Below are 21,368 nucleotides of genomic sequence, written 5' to 3' on the forward strand. Positions count from 1 at the left end.
AAGAGAAGAGAAGAGAAGAGAAGAGAAGAATAACAGAGTTGGAAGGGACCTTGGAGGTCATCTAGTCCAACCCCCTGCTTAGGCAGGAAACCCTACACCACTTCAGGCAAATGGTTATCCAACATCTTCTTAAAATCTTCCAGTGTTGGAGCATTCACAACTTCTAGAGGCAAGTTGTTCCACTGGTTAATTGTTCTCACTGTCAGGAAATTCCTCCTTAATTCTACGTTGCTCCTCTCCTTGATTAGTTTCCACCCATCGCTTCTTGTCCTGCCCTCAGGGGCTTTGGAGAATAGCTTGACTCCCTCTTCTTTGGGGCAGCCCCTGAGATACTGGGAGACTGCTATCATGTCTCCCCTAGTCCTTCTTTTCATGAAACTAGACTCAATTCCTGCAACCATTCTTTATATGTTTTAGCCTCCAGTCCCTTAATCAACTTAGCTCCTCTTCTCTGCACTCTTTCTAGACTGGAGTCGCAACATCCTTTGCCTAGCAATGGGAATTCTGCTCCCAATTGTGGCCCGTAAGTCAAGGACCCACTGTCCGGTTCCTGTCAGTTTAGGGTCCTTGGTACCGAACGTGGAAAAAGGCAGCTTTTCGGCATATTGCAAAGTTAAATTCTTCAACGGGCCCCAGGGTTGCAAAGTCGGAGCCAAACCCTTTGATGTCAACGACTCCCTCGCGCAAGCAAGCCTGGTTGGATTTTCCGGAGTCGCTCAACTCGTGGGTGAGTCAACAACTTCCTTTTACCAACGCAAAAACAGCCGCATTTTCATTCTCGCACCCAACAAATCCCAGGGTGAATTTTGAAGAAGGAAATGTGGGTCAACGCCACGGCCAAAATATTCCCCCCCAGCCAGCTCTAATTCCTGTGCCCGTTTCAAGAGAAGCACGCTAAAAAAAAAACCTGGGAAATCAAGATGGGGTTTGGAAGAATATATAGCTACCCGTGTTTTCCCGAAAATAAGACCCTGTCTTATATTTTTTTGAACCCCGAAATAAGCGCTCGGCCTTATTTTCGGGGAGGTCTTATTATTTTGGGGTGCATGGAGCAAGATGGGGCTCCTCTTGCCGTCTTACCTGATTTCCAGCTCTGCGTTTAAATATTTTTGGGGAGGCCCTATTTTTCAGGGGGGGGAAAGCATTTTTTAGCGCATGAGCTCAAAAGGCCGATTGGGCTTATTATCAGGGGATGTCTTATTTTCGGGGAAACAGGGTAGATATATCACAATTTCTATTTTTTCCCTCACAAAGCCTTGCTCGCGAGACCAGAAATGCAATACAGTCCTCAGTCCCTTCAGTGACCGTTTAAAGTTACAACGGCACTGAAAAAAGCGACTTAGGACCATGTTTCACACTTACGACCGTGGCAGCATTCCCCAGGGTCATGTGATCCAAATTCAGACAACTTGACAAATGACTCGTATTTATGACAGTTGCAGCGTCCGTGTGTGTGTGTGTGTGTGTGTGTGTGTGTGTCACGTGATCTGCTTTTGCGAACCTCAGAGGAGCAAACTCAACGGGGAAGCCAGATTCACTCAACAACCACGTTACTAAGCAAACAACTGCAGCAATTCGCTTAGCAGCGGTGGCAAGAAAGGTCGTAAAACGAGGCAGAACTCACTTAATGGATGTTACACTTTAGCAACGTCAATCTTGGGCTGGATTACGGTCGTTACCATCACCGAATCATTTCTTCATGGATGACCAAGGTTTTCTCACTTTCTTGTAACATGTTTTGAGTGTGGAGGGGATACACCCTATTGCTACATGTGCGAAAAAGTATGACTCTTCCCATCACAAACTACAACTTTTTCTGGTTTGAACGGACTACATGTCCTATTTTTCTGGATATAATTTCTAAAATTATTATTATTATATTAGAACTGGGAGTTCTCGACTTACGACCACAGTTGAGCCCAACATTTCTGTGGCTAAGCGACACATTCGTGAAGTGAATTTTTCCCCATTTTACGACCTTTCTCGCCACCGTTGTTCAGTGAATCACGGCGGTTGTTAAGTCAGTCACACAAGGTCGTTAAGTGAATCTGGCTTCCCCGTTGACTTTGCTCGTCAGACGGTCGCAAAAGGGGATCGCCTGATCCTGGGACACGGCAGCTGTCGTAACTGTGACTCAGTTGCCACACAAGTCCGAATTTTAATCACGCAAGCCTGGGAATGCTGCAATGGTCATAAGCGTGAATAAAATCATAAGCTCATTTTTTTTCAATGCTGTTGCAACCTTGAATTGTCACAAAATTAATTGTTGTAAATCGAGGACTACTCATAATTTCTAAAATTCTTTTTTTAATTTTTTTTAATTTTTTTTTTTTAATATAAACATTCCATCTTCCCTTAAACAATCTGGGTATAAATATTTCTGTGCAATAACCATCACAATTTACAACACATTGATATTAATTCTCTGATCTTACAACTGTAGTATTGAACATGGTAAACCTATTCATTTTTCCCTCTTAACATACCTTCCAATAAGAATATAATAATAATATGAAGCATAATAATCCGAGTAGTCATAATAATAACAATCATCGTAATGTTTACATCTCTATCTTAACATATTTTCTACTCTTCTCTGATCTCCTCCTTTTATTTCCAACTTCCATTTTTAAATTCTTCTTATTCTTATATCAGTATGCTTTGTTTTGGAAATTATATCTCTGGATAGGTTTGCATATTGCAAATTTCCTTCGCAGTAAAATTATTTTATTTGCAAGCCTATGACGATGTTATCAGTGCATGGAGTTTCTTGCAGATTGCACAATCTGCCCTTTGAAATACCAGCGAGGACATTCTTGTCCGTTGCCCCAAGAATCAAATTTAAATCTTTTTTTTTTTCCCCTTTCCCCTCTTCCTGTTAATCTGTTTGAAAGTCTTTTTCTACCACAGGGGCGGACGGAGCGAGGAATTCAAAATACGTGGCGCGGATTGCCCCACAGAGAGACGAAAACAAAACTCGTTTATGTCTACACAGCTCACCATTCTCTGTAGTTTTGCGAAAAGCGGAAAAACAGCCAAATATTCTCTCTCTTTTTTTTTTTTTTTTTTTTTAGAAAATGCTAGAATTTATCTGGAAACTGGGCTCTAGATGGATTACATTCTCCAATTGGGCCTAAACAGGTATATCTAGTTATATTCGTTATTTCTCAGGAAGTCCTCGACCTATGACCACAATGAGCCCCAAATTTTTATACTGCTAAACCAGGCAGTCGTTAAATGAATTTTGTCTCATTTTATGACTTTTTTTTTTTTCTTTTTGGCACAGCTGTTAACGTGAATCACCGGAGATGTTAAATTAGTAACACGTGAAGTGAATCTGACTTTGTTTGTCAGAAGGTGGCAAAAGGGAGTCTGGGACACTGTAACCGTCATAAATACGAGTCAGTGTCTGAATTTTGATCACGTGACCCCCGGGGAATGCCACAACGGTTGTAAATGTGAAACGCGGTCCTAAGTCACTGTAATTTCGAATCGCCACTAAACAAATGGTTGTAAGTCAAGGACTGCCTGTAGTTCCTTCGGTGGTCTACGCAACAAACCTAGAAGATACGTCAGTTATACAAACAAGAGGACTAAGACAAGCTGAGACATTGCTGAGCACATTGTAAGCCGCCCTGAGTCTTCGGAGAAGGGCGGCATATAAATCAAATTTAAAAAAAAAAAAAAAGCCATTTTAGCCACCGAATCCAGTGATACAAACTGAGATTTTAGAGGGGATTTTCCTCTCTACTAACAAGCCAAGCCAGGCAAACTCCTGTCACTTTTTAACCGGTGTTATTCATACATTAATATATTTCCACTTTTCAGAAAGTCCTTTTGTAAGGCGACTTGTTTACAGCAAAAACCACACAATGTCGCAATGGATTCTGGGACACGTCAGCGGTCAAAAGTGGCCCGTTTTTGCAAACTTCCAAGTTTTGAGTCCTTCGTTTTGATAGGATCCCATCTTTCACAGTCTGCTTTTTCAAAACAAAATCTCAGTTACCCCAAACCGGCTAAATGGAGAAGGGGTTCAACCCCTGCAGAAGCTAACGGAACAGAACATAAAATATAACATAAAACATAAAATGTAACAACATAAAATAACAAAGTAACATAAAACATAACGTAACATAAAACACAACAACAGAAAATAACAGAAAACAGAACAGAACAGAACAGAACATAAAATATGACATAAAACATAACAACATAAAATAACATAAAACAGAACAGAACAAAGAACGCAACATAAAATATAACATGAAACATAATATAAAATATAACATAAAACAGAACATAAAATGTAACGCAACATAAAATGTAACATAAAATAACATAAAATGCAACATAACAAAATATAACAGAAAACAGAAAACAGAACATAAAACAGAACATAGAACGTAACATGAAATATAACCTAAAACATAACGTAACATAAAATAACATAAAATAACATAAAACAGAACAGATCAAAGAACGTAACATAAAATATAACATAAAATAACATAAAATGCAACATAGCAAAATATATCATAAAACATAACGTAACATAAAACATAAAATAACATAAAATAACATAAAATAACATAAAATAAATAAAATAACATAAAACAGAACAGGTCAAAGAACGTAACATAAAATATAACATAAAATAACATAAAATGCAACATAGCAAAATATATCATAAAACATAACGTAACATAAAACATAAAATAACATAACATAAAATGCAACATAACATAAAATATATCATAAAACATAACGTAACATAAAATAACGTAACACATAACATAACATAGAACAGAACATAGAACGCAACATAAAATATAACATAAAACAGAACGTAAAACAGAACATAACATAAAATGTAACATAAAATAACATAAAATGCAACATAACCTAAAATATGATAAAACATAACGTAATATAAAAAAACATAAAACAGAACAGAACATAGAACGTAACATAAAATATAACCTAAAACGTAACAAAATATAAAATATAATCTAAAACATAACGTAACCTAAAACATAACAACAGCATGAAATGTAACATAACATAAAACATAACATAACACAACACAACACAACACAACACAACAAAACGCTAACCCATCGTAAGCGTTACTTAACAAAATTTAGCTTAGGTGAGGCTCCCGCAGACGCAGCTAGTAAATCATAATTTAATGGTTTAATGCATTACAGGTAGTCCTCGATTTAAAACAGTCCATTTAGGGACCGTTCAAAGTTACAACTGCATTGTAAAAAGTGACTTATGACCGTTTTTCACACTTACGACCGTTGTAGCATCCCTGGGCTCATATGATCAAAATTCAGGCCCTTGGCCACTGACTTATATTTATGACGGTTGCACCGTCCCCTGGGGTTGCTGCGACGGTCGTTAAGTGCAAGGACCGGTCAAAAATCACATTTTTCCCCCAGTTCCTTTGTAACTTCGAACGGTCGCTAAATGAATGTTTGTAAATCGAGGACTACCTGTTACTTCTCGTCATGACAGCTGGCCACGCCCACAATTTGCTTTAGCCCCGCCTACTGCTGATTTATGTCTCTGGGATTATTTGCAGGGAAAAGTTATTTCTTCGTTTCTTGATTTGTTGAATTTATTTGACATCCGTCTTGACACAAGGCGGCTTACAGCATTAACACAATACAGGTAGTCCTTGACTTACAACAGTTCATTTAGCGGCCATTCAAACGGCGCTGGAAAAAAGAGTGACTTACGACCGTGTTTCACACTTATGACCACTGCAGCATCCCCAGGGTCACGAGATCAAAATTCAGAGGCTCGGCCACGGCCTCCTATTTATGACGGTCGCAGTGTCCAGGCCCGGGGTCACGCGATCCCCTTTTACGACAAAGTCAGAATCGGGAAGCCAAATTCACTTAAAAACCGCATGCCTGATTTAAGAACTGCGGTGACTCACTTAACAGCTGCAGCGGGAAAAGTCGTAAAACGGGGGTAAAAACGCACTTAACAAACTGTCTCACTTAGCAGCATACATGTTGGGCTCCATTGTGGTCGTAAACCAAAGACGACCTATAAAAACTCTTGACTAAATAAGCCTTGATTGTAAAATTTTCTACTTTCATTAGACTGTATTGAAAACGCTGCCTGAAATCCATCCTCCCTCGGCCTAGATCCGTGATGGCGAACCTATGGCATAGGTGACACGCAGAGCCATCTCCGCGGGCACACCAGCCGTCGTCCCAGCCCAGTGTTGTGGCTCCATTGCCTGAGCCTGGGCTATCGACAGATGCAGACTCTGAGAGTGAGGGAGAGGAGTTGGCAAGGCCTCCCTCTCCAGGACACTCCTCTCTGGCAATGCCTCCGGAGGACACCGAAGGCCAAGAGATAGGCCCAGAGCCAAGCACGTCCCCGCAGCCACAGGTGGACAGCGACAAAGGAGATAAGTGCTGGCTGGATCCTCGACAGCGGCACAGGGAGAAGCGTGCGCAGCAGAGGGGAAGGCGTGCCAGAGATTAGCTGAGTCACCGAACCACACCCCACAGGGTATAAATGTGGGTGTGGTGGCCGGTTCAGTTTGTGACGAGCAAAAACTAGAAATAATCCATGATCTCTGCGTTACTGGACTTCTGCTTGCCTTGTCGGACTGCATTTGGACTAATCCTTGTATTGCTGAAACTTTGCCTGCTTTATCGGAATGCTTGCAGTCTAATCTTTGTTTTGTGTGAGTAAAGTCTGAATTGGCAGCTAGCCATTGGGTTACTGCCAGCTTTATCTTCAAAGACTTTGTTGTGTGGCTTATTAACTCCAGGCTGTCTGTGGGGGTGCGTGTGTGGGACGGGGACAGAACACCCAGCTCCACCACGCATACAAAGAGCACCTCCCACCGGCCTCAAAGCTGGTCTTTGAGTCTCTGCCGCGCCTGCGTGGAGGGCGGGGCGCATGCAGGGGACATGCGTGTGCCTGCGCGGAGGGCAGGGGTGGGTTCTACTTACTTCAGCTGCTGGTTCGCAACGGGAGCATACGTGCACTTCTGCACATGTGCAAATTGTTCATGATGATGCCCGGGCAGGTGGGCGGAGCCTCCCGCTGCCATTACTACCAGTTCGCAAGAACCTGACTGAACCGGGAGCAACCCACCACTGGCGGAGGGGTAGGGGGTGCAGGTTGGTGCAGGAAGTTTACCAGGCCCAAAATGGGGCACGGGGGGGCGGGGGGCTCGCTTTGGGCCTGGAAAGCCTCCTGCACTATCTGGAAGCCAAAATGGGGCACTGGGGGGGCGCATGTGTGTGTGGGGTGCTTGCATTGCATTTTGGGGGGTCGGGCACACGCAGGGGCACTCGGCACCAAAATGGTTATCCATCTCTGGCCTAGATAACACACTGCCCCCCCCGTTTTTTTTTAAACCAATGCACCCAGTGGTGGGATTCAAATAATTTAACAACCGGTTCTCTGCCCTAATGACCAACTGGATAGGCGTGGCTTGGTGGTCATATGACTGTGTGGGCGTGGCCAACTCAAGCTCACTCACATCGATGGGCGCTTCGCCTTAGCTGTTACAATGTAATAAGGGTTAACCAGAGAGGCAGTTTCTGTAAACAGGGCAATAAAGATTAGGCTAGAAACACCACCAGAATGTTCCCTTCCTACCTTCCTTACAGGATTAGTCCTGTAAAGTGGGGAAAAAAACAAAATAAGATTTCTTCCAACAACCGATTCTCCAAAGTGCTTAGAAAGTTAACAACCGGTTCTCCCGAATACGTGAGAACTGGCTGAATCCCACCACTGAATGCACCCCAAACTCTGCCCCTATTACATTTCTGTGGCTGTGCACCAGGTTTATTTCAGATTTAGATATCACATCTGGGCAGGAAATCACCTTGCCCTCCCCCTAAATCTCGGAGGAAGCCCGGAAATATTGCTAACACCATTCTAACTTCATCTACAAAGACCACACAACGCTTATCAACTTCCGAAGAAACGATCAATTAAAAAACAAAAAAATTCTTTTATACTTATTAAAATCATCCCGAAACTGTCAGCCAAAAAATTGACAAAGGTGTCAACATTAAAATTTAAAAAAGGCCTCCCAATACGCATATTCCTCTGTTTACAAATATTCGTTCAGTGCCAATTCGAAATTAGAACAGCGTTGAGAAAAGTGACTTACATCCGCTTTTCACACTTATGACCTTATTAGCATCCCCAGGGTTGCGTGATCAAAATTTGGACGCTTGGCAACTGATTCACATTTATGACGGTTGCAGTGTCCTGTGAGTCCCTCTTGCAACCTTTTAACCATCAAAATCAATAGATTCACTTAACAACCACCTAACTCTCTCAACAACGGCGCTCATTCCCTTAACCGCAGCGGCAAGAAAAGGTGGTAAAATTGTGCGTAAAACTCACTCAACGACCGTCTCGCTTAGCAAGAGGAATTTTGGGGGGGGGCTCGATTGCGGTTGTAAATCGAGGACTATACACGTAATATATACGGATTCGCAGTGGTTTCGTGTCTTTTCATCCCCTTCGCGATAAATCTGAATGAAGGGGAGCCGTAAGGCTGAAACAGATGGAGGCGAAGCAATTAATAATGGCTTTTTAACGATGCAAAAGGAAACAGGCAGCCTGCCGTGAGAACGGAAACGAAAACCCATGCCAAATCTGAGCTCAGCACACCCAATTTGAATTTTTTTTTTTAAAGTTTCAAAGAAGAAATAAGAACGAGGAGCGTGAGGGAGATTAAAGTCACCTCCTTTTTCGGGGAGTCGCTCCAGCTTTCTAAAAAAAAAAAAAAATGTACTTTTTAACTCCGCGCTGCTCCGTCCCCGGACGAGCCACATTCTGCCCTACGGCCTCCAGATGTTGCAACATGTGGCTTGAGAAGGAAGTTTTATCAGAAGCACGACTCTGTTGACATGCAAAAACGGATCCCGGATTTAAAACAAAACAAAACAACACAAAAACCCCACGAAGGGCCCGAAAAGTAGTAGGTTTTTTTTTTTTTTTAAATGAAAATTAAAATTGGGTGAATTTGGAGGCGAGCTAGATCTGGGTGAGAATTCTGCCCCCCTAAAAAAGGGGGTGGTGGTTTATGGGGCCTTCCTTGCAAAAGGCTGGTTTGGTTTCCGACCTGCGAAAGGGGGCATCTTTGGGGAGGGCGCAAATACCCCCCCTCTCCCCCGTGAGTGTGTTAAAATACACAACTGGAAGAGCCGTCTCCGGTGCGATTGTCAAACTTGGCAGAAGTTCGCGTTGTGGCATCACCAACCGTCCTCCCTACTTCCTGCCCAGGAAAAACCCCTTGCTTGAGCTCTGCCACATGAGCCTCCCAGGCTGCGGATTGTGTGCGTGGGGGGTGTGCTGTGTGACCCACAAGGTTGCAAAATAAATAAGTAAGTAAGTAAATAAGTAGATAGATAGATAGATAGATAGATAGATAGATAGATAGATAGATAGACAGATAGATTAGAGAGAGGTTAGAGAGAGAGATACCGAGAGAGAGAGAGAGAGAGAGAGAGAGAGAGAGAGAGAGAGAGAGGAGAAATAGAGAGATAGAAGAGGATAGATAGACAGAAGAGGATAGATAAATAGATAGATAGATAGATAGATAGATAGAAGAGGATAGATAGATAGATAGATAGATAGATAGATAGATAGATAGATAGTAGAGGATAGATAGATAGATAGATAGATAGATAGATAGATAGATAGACAGACAGATAGATTAGAGAGAGGTTAGAGAGAGAGATACCGAGAGAGAGAGAGAGAGAGAGAGAGAGAGAGAGAGAGAGAGAGAGAGAGAGGAGAAATAGAGAGATAGAAGAGGATAGATAGACAGAAGAGGATAGATAAATAGATAGATAGATAGATAGATAGATAGATAGATAGATAGATAGATAGAAGAGGATAGATAGATAGATAGATAGATAGATAGATAGATAGATAGATAGATAGTTAGTAGAGGATAGATAGATAGATAGATAGATAGATAGATAGATAGATAGACCACACACAAGCACACCCATCTCTATCGGGGTCCCGGGTGCCCCAATCTCTGCCAGCCCCCTCTAGTCTTCCTGTCCTGCCCCCTTCCCTCTCTTTACACCCCCCTTTTTGAAGCCCCCCCCCAACAACCCCAACTTCTGCAAAACTAACGCCTTACCCTCCGCCCACCGCCCCCCCCCCCGCCTTGCGCCCTCGTCCTTCCCCAACCGGGCGCCCCTTGCCTTGCCAGCGAGATGCGGGATTGATTTCCACGGAAGACACGCGGGTTGCAAAAAAAAAAAAGAAAGAAAGAAAGAAAGAGAGAGAGAGAGAGAGAGAGAGAGAGAGAGAGATGGAGGGGGGGGGCGCAGCCTGCGTGGATCGCACCGAAGAACTCCGCTTCTTCTCCCTTCCCGAGGGTCTCTCCCAAGGACGTCGTGTGGATCCTTTAGGGGGGGGGGAGGAAGGGGGGCATCCCGTGGCAATGCAAACGACCCCCGCCTCTACCTTCCAGCCCGGATCGTCTGGATGGGTTTGGAGACCCGGGTTCCAGCCAGCCCGATTTGGGGGCGGGGGGGGGAGGAATGATGCGGGAGGGTCTCTCTCTTTCCACCCTCCCACCCCCCCCCCAAAAAAAGTCCGGACCGGACCGCGAAGCTCTCACCGGCCATGGGGGGCTCTTGCAAAAGCGCTTGGGAGTCCCAGCTCTCAGCTGGCCGGCCGGGCGGGCAGGGGATGATGGATCGGAGCCCAGGAGGAGGAGGAGGAGGAGGAGGAGGAAGCCGCGCCCGCCCCGTCCCGTCGGGGCGGCTGGGACGGCGCGGCCGCCTCCCCCAGGAAGCCAGTGGGCGGGTGGCGCTTCGCTCCCGGGCGGGCAGGAAAAAGACGCCGCGGCCAAGCAGCGGCAGCAGCAGCGCAGGAGGGACGGACGGACGGACGGGCGGACGGGGCGATCGCGGAGCCTTCGCCGCTCTGGATGGAGGCGCTGGGGGGTGCATCTCCCTTCCTTCCTTCCCTCCGCTTCTTTCTCTCCTTCCTTCCTTCCTCATTCTTTTTCTCTCCTTCCTTCCTCTTTCTTTCTTTTCTCTCCTTCCTTTCTTCCATTTCTCCTTCCTAGCTTCCCTTTCTCATCTTCCTTTCTCTCCTTCCTTCCTTCCTTCCCTTTCCTCCTTCCTTCCTTCCTCTTTCTTTTCTCTCCTTCCTTTCTTCCATTTCTCCTTCCTAGCTTCCCTTTCTCACCTTCCTTCCTCTTTTCTTCCTTTTCTCTCCTTCCTTCCTTCCCCCTTCCATTCTTTCTTCCCTTTTCTCTCCTTCCTTCCTTCCTCCCTCCCTCTTTTCTTTTCTCTCCTTCCTTTCTTCCATTTCTCCTTCCTAGCTTCCCTTTCTCATCTTCCTTCCTCTTTTCTTCCTTTCTCTCCTTCCTTCCTTCCCTTTCTCACCTTCCTTTCCTCCTTCCTTCCCTCCGCTTCTTTCCTTCCTTTTTTCACCTTCCTTCCTTCCTCTTTCTTTTCTCTCCTTCCTTTCTTCCATTTCTCCTTCCTAGCTACCCTTTCTCACCTTTCTTCCTCTTTTCTTCCTTTTCTCTCCTTCCTTCCTCCTTCTGTTCTTTCTTTCCTTTTCTCTCCTTCCTTCCTCCCTCTTTTCTTTTCTCTCCTTCCTTCCTTCTATTTCTCCTTCCTAGCTTCCCTTTCTCATCTTCCTTCCTCTTCCTTTCTCTCCTTCCTTCCTTCCCTTTCTCACCTTCCTTCCTTCCTTCTTTCTTTCCTTTTCTCATCTTTCCTCCCTCTTTTCTTTTCTCTCCTTCTTTTCTTCCATTTCTCCTTCCTAGCTTCCCTTTCTCATCTTCTTTCCTCTTCCTTTCTCTCCTTCCTTCCCTTTCTCACCTTCCTTTCCTCCTTCCTTCCTCTCCTCCCTCCCTTCCTTTACTCTGCTTCCTTTCCTCTTGATCTTTTCCGTTTCCTTCCTTCCTTCCTCCACTTTTCCACTGCTTCCTTCCTTCCCTCCCATTATTTCCTGATCTTTTCCGTTTCCTTCCTTCCTCTTTTCCACTGCTTCCTTTCTTCCCTCCCATCTATTCTTTCCTGATCTTTTCTTTCCCTCCTTGTTCTCTCCTTCCTTCCTTTTCTCTGCTTCCTTCCATCTATTCCTTCGTTTCCACCTGATCTTTTTTCCTTCCTTCCTTCCGTTTCCCTCCTTCCCTCCCATCTTGTCTTTCCTTCCTTCCCATCTATTTCCTTGCTTCCTGACCTTTTCCTTCCTTTCTTCCTTCCTCCCTCCCTTCCCTCTGCTTCCTTTCCTCCTGATCTTTTCCGTTTCCTTCCTTGCTCCACTTTTCCTCTGCTTCCTTCCTTCCCTCCCATCTTGTCTTTCCTTCCTTCCTGACCTTTTCCTTCCTTCCTTTTTCCTTCCTTCCCTCATCTCTTTCCATCTTTTCTTTACTTGTTTCCTGACCTTTTCCTTCCTTCCTTCCTTTCTTCCTTCCTTCTCATCTATTCTTTCCGTCCTTTCTTCATTCCCATCTTTTCTTTCCTTGCTTCCTGACCTTTTCCTTCCTTCCTTCCTTCCCTCTCATCTATTCCTTCCTTCCTTTCTTCCTTCCCATCTTTTCTTTCCTTGCTTCCTGACCTTTTCCTTCCTTCCTTCCTTCCTCCCTCCCTCCCTGGTCTCTGTCTGCCTGCCTTTCACATTCAGACAGCCACCATCTCACCAAACAAGACTCTGGCTGGCATAGAGTCAATAATTAAATCCATCTCACAGCTATCAAAAAACTTTAAAATATGTCAAAAGAAACAAGTTGTGTAAGGTAATAAAAACAAGATTGCAGGTGTGGTACGAAATGCGAAGGAGGTGGGCCGGAAGAAGAGGGAAGGGAATGGTTTCGGGGGCAAGGGCTGGTGCAGGAGGCAAAACTTCCTAGGACAAGAAACGAATGTATTGAGGTAGACTGCACTGGAGCCTAGAGGCTCCACAGAAGTCTTAACCCCACTGGAAACTTCTTAGGGAAAAAGAATCACCTCCTACTCGCAGACAAGGGCAGCTGGGCCATTGTGAGGTCCTCCTGGAGAACTTGGCTGAGTTTGGATTCCTTCACTGACGTTTGGTCAAGTTCACAGAACCACAATTGCTGGCTTGATAGGATCCAAGCTTAAAACAAACCAACTATGGTTTGTGGCACTCACAAATCCAGGTACCCCTAGTCTCTTAAGCAAAAAGAGACACCAAAATTGGGGGGGGGGAGGAGAGAAGAGATCTACAGCTTCCAGATGTTGCTGCATAATTATTCCCAGCATCCTTTGACTGTTATTGACACATCTGGAGATCTTTGATTTCCAGTTCCTGGTTGAGGACTAGAATGCTGATGGCAGAGTTTTAAAATCTCCTGCCTGTTCTCCAGCGCTGGAAGCTTTTTGGAAAGGAGGACGGGAGCACTGTCTTATACTCCAGAGAGGGTTAAAAGGCGGAAATCTGGAGGAAAGCCATTATCCAGATAAGCTGGGTTTCCTGGCTACACTAGTGGCCAAAATTGTGGAAATCTTTTGGGAAAAGTGTATTTTCTAAAACTAGCTAATAGCACCACTTTTTTTTTTTTTTTTTTTTGGAGTAGCACCATAAAATTATATATCAACGGAAAGATAATTTAATGTAGAAAGAATGTAATGCAGTAACTTTTAGGAAGGATTTGCTATTAGAGTAGCAGTTACAGTATAAAGAAGAAAAGCAAAGCACGTAGAAAAAAATGAGATAAGACAAAAATGATCACCGTAGAAAAAATTAAATAGAAAGCAAAGGCTTTTTGGATAAAAATTTGGTGGGTTATGCAAAATGTCTTGAAGAAAAAAATTCAATTTTCTCCTCAATTGTTTTCACTGGGTATAGTTAAGGGCTTTTCAGTGGGTGAAACAAATTTGATATTGTATATGGTGACAGCAGCTAGGTTACTGATTGGTCAATACTGGAAAAGGGATGATATGCCTACAATTCAAGAATGGACTTTGAAGATGGCCAGTTTTGCAGAAATGGCGAAGATATCAGCATAGATATGGTGGTAAAGTATGATATAATATAATGTGGATGGATTTCACCTTGGGGAAGTCATGGGGAGAGGGGAGGGTTTGGGGGGGTTAGGGAGGGATGGGGGGGGAAATGGGGGAAAAATTGATATTTGTAAAACTTTTCCAATTAAAAAAAAAAAATTAGATAGACAAAAATTATCCCCATGTCAGTTAATACTCAGTTGGGTAATCTTTAGCATGAATTATGGCCTTACAGCGTTTTCCCATGGAGGGAACCGAGTCTTTGAGTTCTGCAGCTGTTCTAATGTGAAACCAAGATGGAATGATGGCTTCTATTAACTGGGTTTTATTGCTGAGTCGCTTCTGACTAACAAAGTTTCTTGAGTCAGCTCTAGATTTTCAATTGGGCGAAGGTCTGGGCTATTCCCAGGCCATTCCAGCAGTGGAATAGGATGATCTTGAAACATCAAAATAAAAGTGGTGTTATTAGCCATCAAACCTCAAAAATACACTTTTCCCAAAAGGTTGCCACAATTTTGGCCACGACTGCAGACAACCTGGTTTGTGATAGCAGTTTCGCGGGGGAGAGGTGGGTGGGAAACAGCCGCTTCCAAGGAACAGCAGTAAAACACGGTGGTAGAACTGGCCGGGCAATTTTCAATTTCAAACAATTTTAAGTTTCACGCTCAGTTGATCTCTTTCCCAGAAAGCACCAGACTTCTTCCTGCCCGATCTGTTTCAGCCAAGAATTAGCAACTTTTCACCGATCACACCGCAAGATGCCCTTTGCTCAAATCCAGTTGCAGAAACTTCTAAGAAGCCTCCGAGGAGTTCAAAAACATCTCCCCTGGGCTGTCATTTTGCCTCTTTTACGCCGTCGACCGTGGCTACAGGTAGTCCTCGAATTACGGCGGCAAGGAGCCCAATGTTTACGTGGCTGAGAAATTTAAGTGGAGTTTTTGCTCCCGTTTTACGATTTTTCTTGCCAGGACGGACGGCGAATCGCGGCCGGTTGTTAAGTTAGGAACATGGTTGTTAAGTGAATCTGGCTTCCCCGCTGACTCTTGCTTGTCAGAAGGTCGCAAAAAGGGAATCGGATGAGACCAGACCATGGCGACTGTCGTAAATGGGAGTCACTAGTCAAGCATCTGAATGTAAATCACGTGATAGTGGGGGAATGTTGCAATGGAGTACAAAAAAATGGTCATAAGTCACTTTTTCCATTGCAGCGGTAAAGTCGAATGGTCACTAAATGAGCTGTCGTAAGTCGAGGACTACCTGGAACCGCATTCACACAACCTGCTAAGCCAAACTCACCCTGGCTTAGCGTGCGGTTCCGTCCTCCGACTCCGAAATATCCTGGCTTCCAACATCGATGAGACGTTTGAATAAACCACCCTTGGAAATAAAATCAACAGCAGCCAAAACCTTTCGACATAATTTATTGAATTTATGCTTTGCTTTTTCCACCCGAGCAAACACTCGTGAGGTCTTACTGGCCCTATGCTAAGCCATGAATCGCGTGGTTTAAAAATCACGGTCTGTTTTTTTTTACTCCACATTAAGGGAGGATTGTTGAGGACACGTATTAATTCAGCCATTCCAGTGTTGTGAATTGTGGTTTTGTCACCGGGCTGAGGAAGTCGATTGGGGCTTAAAGGGATACACGACGGCCAATGCGGAAAGTACCTCGCAGGGGTGAAATGCTCCCGGTTCAGACCGGATCGCCCGATCTGGGAGCGATGGAGGCGGGGGGTTCGGAGAACCGGTAGCAAAAATCCCTGCCCCCCCCCCCCAATGCCCAGCTGAGCCACACAATCATCAGAGGCTTTTTTTTTTTTTTTACTTTTAAAAGCATTTTTTCTACAACCTCTTCGGCCAAAAAATGCTTTTAAAAGTAAAAAAAAAAAGCCTCTGATGATCACGCAGCTCAGCTGGGATCGTCAGAGGCTTTTAAAAGCATTTTTTCTACAACCTCTTCGGCCAAAAAACGCTTTTAAAAGTAAAAAAAAAAAGCCTCTGATGATCACGCAGCTCAGCTGGGATCGTCAGAGGCTTTTAAAAGCATTTTTTCTACAACGTCTTCAGAGGTTGTAGAAAAAAATGCTTTTAAATGCCTCTGACGATCCAAGCTGAGTTGCCTGATCGGCAGAGGCTTTTTTTCTTTTAAAAGCCTCTGACGATCCCAGCTGAGTTGCCTGATCGGCAGAGGCATTTAAAAGAAAAAAAGCCTCTTGCCGATTAGGCAACTCAGCTGGGATCATCAGAGCCTTCTGTTGCTAAGCGAGACAGCGGTTAAGTCCCTTTCGCTCCCTTTTAGAACCTTCCTTGCCTCCCTTGTTACGAAGCGAATCACTGCGGTCGTTAAAGTAGTCACGCGGTTGTTAAGTGAATCTGGCTTCCCCATTGTCAGAAGGCCGCAAAAGGGGATCGCAGCGACCCCGGGAAACGCTGCGACCGTCATAAATACGAGTCGGTTGCCAAGCGTCTGAATTTTGATCACATAACCACAGGGTGGGGAATGCTGCAACGGTCGTTAAGTGTGAAAAACCGTCGTTAAGTCAGTGCTGTAGCTTTAAACGGTCACTAAAATGAAAGGTGATTTTTAAGTCGAAAACTACCTGTACTGTATCCGTTCCTTCGGCGATAAGCGGGAAAACGAATCTGGCTGCTGAAATATCCCTCCGCAAAGCGGCTCTTTTTGTGTCGAGAACATTTGGGGCGAGGCCGGAGTGCGTTGCAAAAAAGACAACACCTCTTTGCTGGAAGTCCTTAGCTCAGCGTTGAAGGATGCAAAACTTGGGCGTGGCAAGTAACGTGATGAGCAAATGCCATATTATCTGAAGAAGGCCGTGCAAGCAGCAGGCTGATGATTCAACTTCGTTGTCCTGGGATCATTTAGTCTCTTCTGCTGTCAATCAAGCAAACCGAGCCCCACAAGTCAATTCTAAACCCTCCCCGGCTCAAAGATGTCCATCCCCACATTCGTTTTCCAAGAGGATTAAGACCTCACAAGTCGCTCGGTAATTCCAAGCGCGTCCGAGAAATAAAATCCCGAGTTCGGACGCCGGGAAGATTTGAGGCAAACCGGATTGGCCATTGTGCGAAGATCTTCGGTAATCTACTTGCTCACCGCCCCAAAGCAAGCATGACAGAAGTAAAATATGCCAAGATGTGGAAAGCAGCATCACGTCCCCAAAATGCAGGTGAAAAATATACAGGAGGCGCCAAATTTGGCAAGGTTTTTTTTACATATCGGGATTAAACCCCGGTTTGTTTAAGTTAAAAATTCAGCCATCCCCATATCTGAAATTAAACCATTACAGAATATGCTTTAAAGCAGTTATTTTTCAACTTTGGCAATGTGACACTGGGTGGACGTCTTGACTACAACTCCCAGAATTCCTCAGCCAGCATGGTTTAAGTTGTGTGAACTTCAAGTCCCAGAATTCCCCAGGCATTTAAAAATAATAATAATAATTTAATAAAGTTAAATGGAAATTGAAATCCAGGTCACATTGGCTGGAAAATTCTGGGAGTTATAGTCCAGGCATCTCAAAGCATGTTGGATGGGGAATTAAGGGAGTTATAGTCCAGGCATCTCAAAGCATGTTGGATGGGGAATTCTTGGAATTGTAGTCCAATCATCTCAAAGCATGTTGGCTGGAAAATTCTGGGAGTTATAGTCCAGTCATCTCAAAGCATGTTGGATGGGGAATTCTGGGAGTTATAGTCCAGTCATCTCAAAGCATGTTGGATGGGGAATTCTGGGAGTTATAGTCCAGTCATCTCAAAGCATGTTGGATGGGGAATTCTGGGAGTTATAGTCCAGTCATCTCAAAGCATGTTGGCTGGAAAATTCTGGGAGTTATAGTCCCATCATCTCAAAGCATGTTGGATGGGGAATTCTGGGAGTTCTAGTCCCATCATCTCAAAGCATGTTGGATGGGGAATTCTGGGAGTTATAGTCAAGACATTTTCACACTGCCAAAGTTGAGAGAAACACAGCTTTAAAGCAAGGATCTCCAAATCCGGTAACTTAAGATTTGGGGACTTCAATTCTCAGAATTACTTTGTCGGCCATGCTGGCTGGGGAATTCTGGGAGATGTAGTCCAAAAGTCTCAAATTTGCCACGACTCCGGCTTGAAAGAAAACTCGGCTAGACTTTGAAATGGATAAAAATTGCCTTTTCCCACCGCCGATAGTAGAGACCCAAGAAGAAGTCAATGGAAGCCGATCTTGATTTGTTAGAGATTTGTTGCAAGAGTCTTTGGGGGGGGGGGATACATGAAACTTGAGAAGGGGGGGTGTTGTTGAAAGATTCCCATGCATATTATCAGTGCAGCCTTAAAGACAACACTAAGACACACAGACACACACAGAGAGCAAGTGGGACAGGAACCAGCCGCTCTCCAGGACCGGGGCTTCCATTTCCCCACAGTCCATATATAATTTAAATATGGGATCATAGAGATTTCTTCATGTAAGTCAACGTCCTGGCCCCAGCACACGGAGAGAGCTTGTGGAGGGGTGGGAGGACAGGATTCATCCTTCATAAATTAAAATAATGTGTTCTCTCTATACATTCCGGCTGGGGTGGGCTCTCTGGCCCAGCAGAGATGCCCCTGCCCCACCCTTGTGATACCTGGACGAGAGGCTGGTCTCTCACACCTCGATGCTGAGATCGGAACCCAGGCCCTGCTTCTGCAAAAGCTCTTCCTGTTTCATCTTGGGCTTCTCGGTCCGGGTGTGCCAAACGAGGACCTGAAACGCAGACAGGGGTTTGGGCTTCCTGATGATCCATCTATATAGGTAAGTCCTCAACTTATAACCACTACGGTGGGAGGGCAGAACGTCCGTTGATAAGCAAGGCAGCGCTTGGTGCTCTCTCGAGCTTGGGGATTTTCCTGCAGAAGTTTCATTCATTACCCAACTAGGGAACCTCATCAGTGTTAGAAGGGAGTGGGGATTATGGAGTGAGGAAGAGAAGGAGGGGGGAGGAAGAAGAGGGGGAGGAAGAAGAGGGAGAGGAAGAGGAGGAGGAGGAGAAGGAGGAAGAGGAAGAGTCCTTGATACTCTCTGAGGTTGCTTTTTTTCTTGCAGACGTTTCATTACCCAACTAGGGAACCTCATCAGTGCTAGAAAGGAGTGGGCATTATGTAGTGAGGAAGAGGAGGAGGGGGGAGGAAGGAGAGGGGGAGGAAGAGGAGGAGGAGGAAGAGGACTGTGGGGTCCTTGGTACTCTCTGAGGTTGCTTTTTTTCTTGCAGACGTTTCATGACCCAACTAGGGAACCTCATCAGTGCTAGAAGGGAGTGGGCATTATGGAGTGAGGAGGAGGAGAAGAGGGGGAGGAAAAGGAGGAAGAGGAGGAAGAGGACTATGGGGTCCTTGACGCTCTCTGAGCTTGGTTGTTTTCTTCCAGACGTTTCATTACCAAACTAGGGAACATCATCAGTGTTAGAAGGGAGGGAGGACTGTGGCGTGGGGAAGAAGGCGGGGGAGGGGGGGAGGATGAAGAGTCCTTGGTGCTCTTTTGCTTTGCAGGAATCTCATGACCCAACTAGGTAACCTCATCAGAGGGAGAGAGAGAGAGGGATTTGCTCTCTCTCAAGTAGCAAGCGAGCTTCTTGAATATAAACATTGAGCAAATCCCTCTCTCTCTCTCTCCTAGCACTGATGCAATTACCTAGCTGGGTCGTGAAATGTCTGTAACAAAGGCTCAGGGAGCATCAAGGACTCCACAGTTGTCCTCCCCCTCCCCTTTCCCTTCCTCCTGCCTCTCCTCCTCCCTCTCCTCCCCTCCTATTCTCCTTCTCCTCCCCTCCATAAACTGCACTCCTTCCTAGCCCTGATAAGGTAGCTTAGCTAGGTCGCGAAACGTCTGTAAGCCAGTCACCCACCCAGCTCTGAGAGCTACAACCCTGAGCTACAAATCTTCTCCTCCCGCAGGCCATTCAGTGAGTCACATCTGATTTTACAACCTTTCTGGCCACGGCTGTACAGTGAGTCCCTGCCGCTGTCCGGACAATCTCACTGTCATTTAGCGAATCGGGGCTTCCCCCACGGACTCTGCTCGACAGAGGGCCAGGGGAGAAGGCTGTCCTCCCCTTCTAACCTTGGTGCAGTTGTCTGCCTTCGGCTCCAGCTCTTCCATCGAGACCAGCGACTGCAAGAGGCTGCTCTCCAAGTAACCGCGCTCGGCCAGCAAGTCGAAGCGAGCCTCGGGGTTGGCCAGCAGCAGCGACAGGGCCACGGCGAAGCCCGCCATGTCGATGGGGAAAGGCCGGTTGGGCTTCCAAGCCGTGTAGAAACCCACCACTCTGCCGTTTTCCACCAGGGGCCGCTCGAAACGGAGGCCTCCCACCAGGCCTACGGGCCAGACCGAGACACGCTGGGTGGAACGGATCTGTTTGGGGAGAGAAAGAGGAGACGATCAACAGAAGAACCTCCGCCCGGTGACCTCCGCTTGCTTCCTTCCTTCCTTCCTTCCTTCCTTCCTTCTTTCCTTTCCTTTCCTTTCTCCTTCCTTCGTTTAACCATAGTTTCCCTGCATCTCTTATTCTCTTTTCCTCGTTTAGCTTTGCTTTTAAGTCTTTTTTTAAAAAATAATTATTATATAATGTTTTAAGTAAGGATTGCCTTATTCATTTACTGTTTTAATAGAAGATAGAGAGAGAGATAAAGAGATAGAAAGAAGAGATACTGGTAGATGATAGAGTAGATAGAGATAGATGAGAATGCTAGAGATAGATGAGAATGATAGAGAAGATAGATAGAGATAGATGAGAATGATAGATAGATAGATAGATAGATAGATAGAAGAGAAAGATGATAGAAAAGGTAGACAGAGAGATAGATGAAAATGATCTCTGATATAGCTAGACAGACAGATAGCTAGATAGACAGATAGCTAGACAGAGATAGATGAGAAGGATAGAGAAGATAGATAGATAGATAGATAGATAGATAGATAGATAGATAGATAGATAGATAGATATCATTATCTATCATTCTCATCTATATGATAGATAGATATAGATGAGAAGATAGAGAAGATAGACAGATAGCTAGACAGACAGAGAGATAGATGAAAAGGATAGAGAAGATAGATATAGCTAGACAGACAGAGATAGATGAGAAGGATAGTGAAGATAGATAGGAGAGAAAGATGATAGAGAAAGTAGACAGAGAGATAGATGAAAATGATAGAGAAGATATAGCTAGACAGACAGATAGCTAGACAGAAATAGATGAGAAGGATAGAGAAGATAGATAGATTAATAGATAGATAGTTAGATAGATAGATAGATAGATAGATATCATTATCTATCATTCTCATCTATATGATAGATAGATATAGATGAGAATATAGAGAAG

General features: G+C 44.7%; 1 protein-coding gene and 1 long non-coding RNA gene across 4 annotated transcripts in view; one reads left to right on the forward strand and one right to left on the reverse strand.

The window, feature by feature from the left end:
* The window catches only part of B3GAT3 (beta-1,3-glucuronyltransferase 3), a 33,881-nt gene that overhangs the window by 5,815 nt on the left and 6,698 nt on the right, over nt 1-21,368 (reverse strand). For 2 of the 3 annotated variants that reach the window (XM_070950977.1, XM_070950976.1), the window contains exons 5-6: nt 20,107-20,397; nt 16,163-18,753 (exon numbers count right to left, since the gene is read on the reverse strand). In XM_070950977.1, the coding sequence (XP_070807078.1) occupies nt 18,655-18,753; nt 20,107-20,397 (390 nt within the window). In that variant the 3' untranslated portion in view covers nt 16,163-18,654. Of the gene's footprint in view, nt 1-16,162; nt 18,754-20,106; nt 20,398-21,368 lie in introns of those variants that run through there. The other variant, XM_070950978.1, reaches the window with a different exon arrangement.
* Nucleotides 417-6,649, forward strand: LOC139322010 (uncharacterized). The gene is made up of 3 exons (XR_011600821.1): nt 417-727; nt 3,075-3,141; nt 6,117-6,649. It is a non-coding gene; the product is annotated as an uncharacterized lncRNA (long non-coding RNA).

The sequence above is a fragment of the Pituophis catenifer genome, unplaced genomic scaffold (genome assembly GCF_029215685.1).
Source record: "Pituophis catenifer annectens isolate HBS135680 unplaced genomic scaffold, rPitCat1.0.hap2 SCAF_10, whole genome shotgun sequence".
Taxonomy (NCBI): domain Eukaryota; kingdom Metazoa; phylum Chordata; class Lepidosauria; order Squamata; family Colubridae; genus Pituophis; species Pituophis catenifer.